The 10,099-nt window shown below is 41.2% G+C and overlaps 1 protein-coding gene across 22 annotated transcripts in view; it reads left to right on the top strand.

Annotated features, from left to right (window-relative positions):
* The first annotated feature begins 642 nt into the window (after positions 1-642).
* PAPOLA (poly(A) polymerase alpha) overlaps positions 643-10,099 on the top strand; it is a 47,269-nt gene continuing 37,812 nt past the window's right edge. For 18 of the 22 annotated variants that reach the window (XR_012673815.1, XR_012673819.1, XR_012673818.1 and 15 more), the window contains exon 1: positions 980-1,002. Coding sequence is in view for 15 of the 22 variants with exons in the window: in XM_075151143.1 (XP_075007244.1) it covers positions 995-1,002 (8 nt within the window). In the remaining 7 variants the exon portion in view is untranslated. Of the gene's footprint in view, positions 1,003-10,099 lie in introns of all 22 variants that reach the window. The other 4 variants (XM_075151148.1, XM_075151142.1, XM_075151151.1 and 1 more) reach the window with 2 other exon arrangements.

Here is a 10,099-nt window from a genome sequence, read left to right as displayed (position 1 = left end):
GCTCTGAACTGAAACCCTTCATTTTTCAGCGGAACACAGCGGGGGACCCAGGCGGGTGGCGCTCGGCCCGTGTGAGCCGATTACAAACGTCGCCGTGCCCTCCCCCGGGCTGCCACCGGGAGCCGGGGCGCCCCATACCCCCCAAGCGGAGAGCAGCGCCGGCCGCGGCCGCCCCGCTCCCCGGCGACCCGCCACATGTAGGCCGCCCGCCGCTGCCCGGCGCCGGGGCCCCCAGCCGGCGGCGGGAGCAGCCCGGAGCGGGCCGATTTCAAGACCCTTCGGGCGGCTCGCTGGGGTAACGCCAGCGCGGTCTGGCCGCGTTTGCTTTCGCGGCAATTAAAGTCCGCTCGCTCGGAACCTCCCGGTGCCCAGGCACACCCTCAGCTGCGCCGAACCCTTCCCGACGGCCCCGAGCCACGTCCCCTGCTCGGCCGGCCCAGCTCCAGCTCCGCCTGCACCGCCCCCGCCCCCGCCGGGACGCCCTGGCCGCCTCCGGCCTCGCCCGGCACGAACCCGGCAGCGCCGGACCCAGGCGCCGCCTCGCAGCCGTTAGCGCTTTGTTTTCAAACTCCGGCTCGCCCCCCGGAACTACAGCCCCCAGCATGCCCTTCGGCCTCGCGGCCGTCTGAGCATGCGCGGGCGAGGTAGCGTGCGCGGCGTGCGGGGGTGGCCGCGCGGCTGCGTCAGGCCCCCCCCCGGTCTAGAACGTTGCTGTGGTAGCGTCTGGGCGCCATGTTAGAAGGCCGGAGGGGAAGAGGAAAGTGAAGCGGCGGCGGCCGGGCCTAGCGAACGGCTTTCTCCTCCCTCTAAGGCCTGACCCCGGCCCGTACCATGGTCGCGATTCCCGCTTCCTGGCGGGACGAGTGACCGGTCCGGAGGCGGCAGTGGTGGGGGAGGACGAAGAAGAGGAGGAGGGAGAAGGGGACGACGCGGTGGTGGTGGTGGTGGTGGCGGCGGCGGCGGCGGAGGAGGAGGAGGAGGGGCCGGAGAGACGATGCCGTTGTAAGTTGGAAAGCTCGCGGAGTGTCTTAAAGGCCCGTGTTTTGCCGGCCCTTACTCAGCGCTCTCCTCGTAGCGCCCCGTGCTCCTTGCCCACTCGGGCCCTTTCTGCTGGCTCTCGCCCTTCCCCCTCGCTCCCGTCCCCCCTCCGGCCCTGAGCTCTTCCGGTGCCGCAGTGTGAGGGGCTGTGGATCCGCTGCTCTCCGCCCAGCCGGCGAGGAGCTGCTTGCTTTCTTTCTTGTCCCCCCCATCGCTGTGAGTCCCGAAGGAGATGCTGATGTGGCTTTCACGTTGTGGTTGTCGTCTTCTTCGCGATCTCATAGCGGCAAGCGTGAGGGGCCGGGCGGCCGCGGGGCGGATGTCTGCCGTGGGCCTCTTCGACCCACCGTGGAGTCGGGCCATGTGAAGTGGCAAAGTGCCGCATATTTATCCTTTTCTCGCCGCGGCCGCGAAAGGAGAAGCTTTCTTTCTCTGAAGAGTCCTGGCAGAGCCTGTCCCCCAGCGGCCGCGCGAACGGTTTTTCCTCGTTCCGGGGGCAGGAGAGACACCGGCGCCGGTTCTAACAGGCGGCCCGAGCGGAGCCCGCTGTCCTTGCACAATTCACCCGGTCGCCGGTGGCTCGGAAATGCCGAGCCGCTGAGGGGGCCTCGCTGCCGGCCCCTGCGGGCAGCGCCCCCTGGCCGGCAGCAGCGGACGGCAGCCCCGCGCCCCCCCTCCCCCCCGCCACTCCGCCGCCGGGAGGCCGGGGGGTTTCTCACTGAAAAGGTGGGCCTGTGCTTTGGTCCTGCCGTGCTGTAACCCTGCTGGTAGTCATGAGTAACGAAGTGGGACATAATTTCATCCCAGTTTCTTCGACGGTTTCCTTCACCCCACCCCCTGCTTTTTTTTTTTCTTCCCTTTTTCCCCTCGGTGAGGTCTTGACGGCTCCGGGTTGAGACGACAAAAATTCCTGTTCCTCAGTTCCGTAGTCCATAAAGTTAGTATTTATTATCCTATATAAGTCGAGGGAACCAGCGATGGGTAGGTGGTCAAGTGGCTTTTAAGAATAAGGCATGTTTATATGCTAGGTTCGTTGTTTGTTTGTTTATTGTTTGTGGTTTTTTTCTTCATTGAAGGAGAAATATAAAGAATTTGGGATTATTCACTATTGTTTCGCTACTGTTATTTGGGATTATTCACTATTGTTTTGAATGTGTAAATTTTATGTGAAGAATAACCATACTTGCCTGTTGTGCTTGTTTTATTCAGTCTAAAATACTGCTAAGTTAGTCGTGGGGTAGATAACACGAGACAAACTTAACTGAAGGAGTTTATTGCAGGAAAAACACAGTGGGTGAATGCAGAAAGGAAAATGGTTATGCCAAGTAGTTTCTAATGCTTGTATAATGAGACTGCAATGTCTTTATAGATAAGTTTTGCACATGTTCATTACGGCAATGAAAAATTACCAGAAACCAGTTTCGAAGTTGGCTAGGCTTTTTGGCCTCAGGAAAATGGGAGGGTGTTTATTCTGCCTGCTTTCATTCTTAGTTTATTTTGTTGTGACTACATAAATTCCAAATGCTTAATAACAACATTTTAAAGTTTGGGCTACTTCTATGAGTTGTAATAATAGCGATCTTCAACTTTGACAAGTTTGGAATGACTTGATCTATTTTCTTAATGGAGGTGTTTATGATACTTTAACTAGAAACTCTTAAATAATGTAACATAGTTATATTTGCACTAATATATTGCTTTTTTCAGTATAAACATTACTTAGCAACTTCATTAACACAGGAGGTTTATTTTAGTTAGGAAAAGCAAACCTTTCTCAGATTCTGCATTTGTTATGTCATTTGTATGTTTGGAATGATTGATTTTGTATTACTCAGTCAAGACTTCAAAGTGACCATTGTAATGCTAGTAAGTTGCAATGCTAGTAATGTTAATTCTTGAGTTTATGAAGTGGTACCTCTGACTTAAGTTCAGGAAAAAAAAAAAAGGCGAGTTTAGGAAGTTCCTTTTCTGTATAATTCTTTCCAGTTGATCCTTTCATGCTTTTGGATGATAATCTTTTTGAGTGAGAGTAGAACAACCCTATGTCACTGCCAGACTTTCAAGATGACAAATAAAATACTTTTTTTTTTTTTTTTTTTTTTTGTCCTGACCTTTCAGGACATCCTTTAAACTTCATTTTTTAGGGTGGTGTTTACAATTGACAGGCCTAGTCAGAGCTGTTCTCCCATACAACTAGAGATTGTTGTCACTTTTTAGTTGAAAAGCATTAGTTCAGAGTCCTTAGAAGGTGTAAAGCAAGTGTGTGTGTATGTGTGTGTATTTCTCTTACAGTATGGTACAAAACTATAAAAACAAACAAATTATTTATGTACAAGGCACATCAATAGTAAGAGAGCAAACTTGGTTTCTGCTGATACTGATAGCTGGCATTTGCAAAATCCTTTTAATGTTTAAGAAAAATACTAAATTTATCCTAGGAACTTATGTGACTTTTTGTTACGATTCTCGTTAATCTCTTGTGTGAAGAGATATCAGCTGCATAAGGGAAAACTCTTTTAACTTTCAATTGTTCAAAAAAGCTGATTAGAAACAAAGGTGACTATTTACCCTATTATAAAGATACATTTTAGTGAACTGTTAGGTACAGAATGTTCGGGTGCATTATCTGAAACATAAGATGCTAGGGAGAAATGAAGCTCACTAAGCTGTTCATATGTTTTAGTTAGGGCTAGGTTTTACACAGAAAGGCTACTGACTTAGTGAAGCAGCAGCTATGTTTATGTGAATTGATGATACAGTCTTTTTATGTAACCTCGGCCTTTCTGATCCTCCAAATAGAGAAGTAGCACCATGAATCTGTTTCTTGTTAAGCTACTGATATTATTGCACTTACAGCTTCTTTGCTGAACTACTTTTTTTTTTTTTAACCAGAAGAGAAAAAGTGCATTGAGTCATACATCTGAACACTTAAACGTGTAATAAGTGCTATAAATTTTAACTATTGTTGATGTTGGTAGCTTCTGTAGTTTGGCGTTTTGGAATGTCATTAATTTTTTTTTTTCAGTCTTTATTGTAGACAATCAAGCTTATTCTCAATTCTGAAGTAAGACTTTTTATGTGTTTTCTTTCACTGAACTTTGGTTTAGACGTATGCAAAGTCATTGTTTTCTTGACTTTTAATTAGCGACTGTCAACTTGTATGCCAGAAGTACACCACTATATTTAAAATGGCTTGTACTGATTGGGAGTGGATAAATAGTATGTTTCTGAACAGAGGGAGCTCAGGTTTTTGTAGACTGTTATGGAAGGAATTAAATTCTTCCTAACTTTGCAAAGCACAGGGCCTACTTTAGAAGAACAGTTGCCTTAATTTAAAGTGATAGCTTTATTAATCAAAAATAAGTTAATACAAAAATCTATACTGAGGATTAATTTGTTACATGTAGTAGGACTGGAGGCAAGTCCAGATGTAGAGGAACTGGATGGCAAGTATATGTGATTTTGCAATAGCTTTCGGTCTTCTGATGTCACTCCAAAAAAGACTGAGTTTATATCTATTAACGTGGAGGTACTGCACAGAACTTGGAAACCCAGTTATTTTGAGCTGAGCAGATTTCACCACTGAGACAAATTAATCTCTTACAGTGAAACCCTTCATGGGATTCCTAGTTCTTGGTTTGATACTTCCCAATATCTTTTGATTCACCCTTACTGAATTTCTTGAATTGCTACCTCTGGAGTTTTTTGTCTCCAGAATAGCAATAAACGTCATTTTCCGTTCAAGTGGTGCCTGCGGAGTTCAGTATAAATTTTTTTGTTTAAACTTGAGAAACTTCTTCTGAAACTGTTGTTAGTAAGAATGTTGTGGATAGGTGTGTGTTTGGACACACTGCTTTCACTATTCTTCTGTACAAATGGAAGAGCCAGAGAGAACTCAGGATTGAGTCAGAGGTTAGCAGAATGTGTATGAATGTTCTTTCTTTTGCCATAGGTGAGTCTCTTCTTCCATAGGTCCGTTACCTGTCATTGCTTCAATACCCATGTTCAAATCTGTTTTGGGTATCTTGAACATCTCACACTGACAGTTGAAAACTTAAATCATGGTCTAAATGATCCAGCAATTTTCTGCTAGATATTAAAACTTTTGTTCAGGAAGGACAGCTGGATTGTCTTAACCATTTAAAATGTATGTTCCCCGGTAACTGATTTGCACAGACTTCATTAAGATTTCCTGCCTAGATTTCTGAAATTTTGCCTGGAGTGATGGCGTTAGCATTAAGCCGGAAACTTTAATCTGAAATTGCCGAAGTCAGTCCTTGTTGGAGGAGACTTTAAAGCAAGCAAACAAAACTCCTCAAAACACTTTCTCTCAAATCTGACACAGTAGAGTTTGAGCTTTGTGAATTTTGTTCCAACTGATTGACCAGATGGTGTGATGACCAGTATTGCTTCAGGAATCTGACTTGGGTTTCTTATATCAGTAAGTAAGAAAGACTGAATTTTACTGAGGTAATCAGTAGAGGTAAATAGAGAAGAGAGGATAGTCATTGAGATTCCTTAAGTTGTGTATTTTGTCTTGGTGTCTGGAGGCAAGACTGAATGAACCAAAGGTCCTGAGTAAAATTAAAAGCTTAAAGTTAGCATTCTGTAGGTTGTTGGCACTATTTTAAGACACTTAACAGCCCAGGGTTTCTCTTGCTTCACCAGTGCTGGCCTTACTGTGCATGTCTGTCTGGATAAACTTAATCCTCAGTTGAGGTTTAGTGATATATGAAAGCGGTTATAAGACTTCTAGCAAAAGCAAGGGTTCATGGCCAAAAGCTGGAAGGGATTTTTGCATGCACTTGGCACACATTTAGATGAGTTAGATCTTGGGTGGTTAAGATCTATTTCACGGTGGATCAGAGATGAGTTTTAAACTTGGGTGGTATTCAAACTGTTACAATTTGTTAAATATATTTTTAAGATTTCAGTTTGTGTTGTCTTTTGTTTCTGTGAAGCATCCCAAATTTCAGGAGCATATTGTTTAGATAATGTGGTGCTGGTTGCAATGGTATTTTGTTTGTGATAAGAAGCATAAAATCTTAACTCAAATAACATGATAAAAATATAACAGAACAGGTAGAATACTGGGAGTGAAGAGGAAAAAGTGTGTGGAATGACAGGGGTTTTCAAGTGGGGTTGGGAGGAGGGTTAAATACAAAGCATGCTTGAAAAAGTTCGTGACAGGATTCTTGTTTCTTCTGAGGATGGAGAAAGTTCCAGTTTTGTAAAAGAAAACAATAGTACAGTACTTCAAATTTGTATCTAGCTCTTAGTTATGCATGGGACAGTATTGTATAGATACATCTGTATTTGCTCTAAGTCTGTTTTCAGTTTACGTGGATGTGTGTTCACAGTGTAACCTGGTCTTTAAAAGATGCATTGGAAAGTTTTTTCTCCCTTATCCCACAGTCTTTCCCCGTTTACCTTAGAACAACGTGTAGTCACTTCCATTTGAAGGAGTTTAAAGGTGTACAGCTCTGGAAACTGTAAAGCCTCTTACAAGCTTTATTTATTTGTTCTTTTTTCTTCCACTTCTGCACTCTATTGTAAAATGGTTTTAGCAGTGTCCATACTACCAGGGTTTGTTCTTTTTAATGCAGTAGTCATTGATAAAAATATAAGAAGATAATGCCTATCAAAACTTCGGGTTCCGAAGAAAAAGTAGTTTAGCTGTACTTGCTGTCAGCTTAGTACAGACTAGAACCTTGTGTGGTTTTATGGGGGGGGGGAAGTACATGTGCATTTCTGAGAGTTGAGATTAATTCATATTTGAATATGAAATATTGGATCATAACACTTTAGAATTAAACCACTGTAGCTGTTGCCCAATTTGCAGACGGTTTAAACTGTCAGCATACGCTCTTCAAAAATTCAGGTCAAACCAGAGCAACAACAATATCATGTTAAATTTAACTCTGCATCATTTTCTGCAACTTTATTTTATATTTGTGCTATTGACGGGTAGCTCTTATGCATAGCAGGGTGAGAGGAAGATCTTCATGTGTATATGTGGTTGACTAGAAACAAATAAACCAAAAAGCCCCAAACTGTATCTTAATTTTCTTTGTGATATTAAAAAGAAAAACTTAGTCTTTTTTTTTTTTAAATAAAAACCCCAAACCCTAAACATGCTTTGAGTTGGGTTGAGGCCTTGACAAGGTCTGCCAAATCTGCTTCTGCTGTTGTCAAGATTGAGTAGCTGGGATGGGACTTTCTGTTGCTGTTTGATACTCTCTGATTTTTGTTAATGCTTAACTTTAATGACTGGCAGATTTGACATACTACCCCCATGCCCCCAAGGCCTTAACTTCCCTAATCCTCTCGGGTAGAAGGTTTGCATTGACATTTACCTGTCCTTTCTCTTTGAATAAATTCGGTAGTTTAAACTAAGGGATTCCAAAAGTGATATATCATGACATGTCAGAGGTAAAAATTAGAATTTCCGTATGTCTTTTTCAAGTGGGAAGATATTGGAGTAGAGTATGATCTTCATGGTTTTAGGAAAAAGTAAAAAATAAGTCTAAGAGTATTGATCATTAGCATTTTCTGGCTAAAATGTAATGTGTAAATACAATACTAAAGTTGGAAAAATGAGCACTTAAAGTTTATTTCTCAGTGATAATTTCCTTTTCATTTAAAAAGCAGCTAGCAAATGCTTTATTTGAAGTTTCTTGGTTTTGTGGAAGGTAGGGGGTGGGGACAAGATATACCTTTACTTGTTCATTTTATAGTAACTTTCATGACTTGCTATCATTTAAACAAATGAACATAGGTTACCTAGCACTAGTTAGTTTATTGCATCTTTAAATGAGTTTAATAAACTTTCTTGCCAAATACCGTTTTTTCTGTTATTTTACAAAGGCCAGTTCTCTGATACCTTTTGGTGTGCTACAGAAACCTTAGAATAGTCTTAACTTCAGCAGGTGTAAACAGTTGAGCTTCAGTTTAAATGTTTTTAGCTGGAAATAACCTATATTCTCTTCAATACTGATATATGTTAAAACGTAAGCTTCATATCTTCTAGAGTTGTAAAATCTTCTAGAAGGCAGCTGTGCTGAGAATTGTTATATACCATCCCAGCGAAAGTGTTCTTATTAACTCCTCAACCTTCAAACACAAGCAAAACATTTTTGTAGGAAGATCCTGTGCTGTTGGCGACATGCTTATTTCATTCTGATAAAATACATGAATATAAAAGCAGTAACTGTAAAAACTGTAACTGTTTTTGTGTAACAATTCCCAAAGATGGTGATTGATTTAATAGGTTGTTTAAAGCTGCTGTTTTAGTGAACAGTTTCAAAGCTTATTTCATGCCCTGTGACCACGCTCTGATGGTCCTGTAGGGACTGGACATAATACTGGTTTAAGTCATGTCAGCATGGTGTTTCGTGAAGACAGACCTGCACATTGCACTGCCAGGGTTATGCTGTAAACTAGATCAGGGAAGTGATCTGATGTTTCGTTGGTTTTTATGTATTGTAATTTTGGGGGCAAGGTAAAAGATTATTTTTAAGTTACTAGTTCTCAAATTGGTGAAGCATGGCCCTTAAAAGCAGACAGAAGACAGAGGGCTCAGTCAGCATTACTGACTTCAGGAGTCTACTTCACTGAATCTGGGTCTGAGTGACATTGAGTCTTTTTGAACTCTAGTAACAGCCTCTGCCAGGCTGTGTTTTGTCAGCCCTTTCAATGAAGTCTAATATCTGTTGAATTGGATACACTTTCTAGTTACGGATGGGTGAAAATTACAGTTGAGACCATCAGGAAATTGTTACACAAAACTAAAATATTGATTACTTTAGATTACTGCTTTAAAAACCTGTAAAAATAAACTACAAAATCTTAAATTGAAAAGCAAATTTATTTTTTCAAATTATCAGTTGGCAAAAGGGAAGAAATTGTAGTTCAGATTTAACTACCTGCTTTGTGGTATGGGTAAAAGTATTCATAACATCCAAAGGATGTTTATGTATTAAGACCTTTTGTTTTCTGACTGCTGTTTTTAGTAGCAACTAAGTGGCTGAAGCTGCTATTTATGTTGACATTCCTAACTTTTTTTTTTTAAAAAGAGAAAAATTGTTTTAGTGGTTTCCTTTATCCTTAATTTGAATTACCGTTTTATATAATTCATCTGGACAGCTTTTTTTTTTTAATATTTACATTCACACATGAAGTCCTAAGGTCTATATGATTTGTTCAGCTGCTACCAAATTCTTCACTAGGTAATTAAAACCTCTTAGCTGAAGGAAGCAATGTCAAATAGTGTTCCTAGACATGATGACTTGGGGGTTGATTTTTTTTAGTATTTTTTTCCTTTTGCTGACAAGCAAAGGGACAAATGTGCTAGAACTGGCTTCGTGAGAAACTTGCGACTGAATTCTTGATTTCAAACAAATTACAGTACTTAGAATAGTTTTAAAACGGGTTTAACTTGTGGAAAATTGTATTAGGTTTTGTTGATTCCTGTCAATTTTAAGTTAAGATGTTCTTTTTTAATACTTAGTCTTCATGGAAATGAGGAATGAAATCCTGAGGAGATGATGACAACAGATTATGGGAGTAAAAGTGAAGTTATACTGTAGTTTTTCCACACATAATATGTAGTTAGCCTGAAAAATTATTTCTCGTTTTGTATGATAGAAATAGTATATAACATGTATAAACACGAAGGACTGATAATACAGCAGTATACAGGGGAATGTTATGCTTGCCAACAGTGGGACTTTCACATAAGCTGTCAGCTTGAATTTTTGACATGGAGTATTCTCTTTTCTTTAGACTTTATCTCTATTAAAGTTGAAGGAGACCAAACTGATGATAAAGCTTTTGCCCTAGTAGAATGAATAATTGAATTCAGGAAAAAAAAAAACTAATGCATAATCTGAATTAAAAATATTAGTTACACATTTGGTATTAAACAAAATGTTACTTTATACCTTTGAAAGGGAGTAATGTTATGTACTAAGAATATAACTTAAATAATGCAACACTTCTACACAAGCATTGCCTTAATTTTCAGGTAGTACTTGCTTTAATTATTGATAAGGCTTTTTGA

Source organism: Calonectris borealis, chromosome 5 (assembly GCF_964195595.1).
Source record: "Calonectris borealis chromosome 5, bCalBor7.hap1.2, whole genome shotgun sequence".
Lineage (NCBI taxonomy): Eukaryota > Metazoa > Chordata > Aves > Procellariiformes > Procellariidae > Calonectris > Calonectris borealis.
The sequence above is the reverse complement of the archived record's forward strand: the minus strand, read 5'-3'. Positions and strand labels throughout refer to the sequence as shown.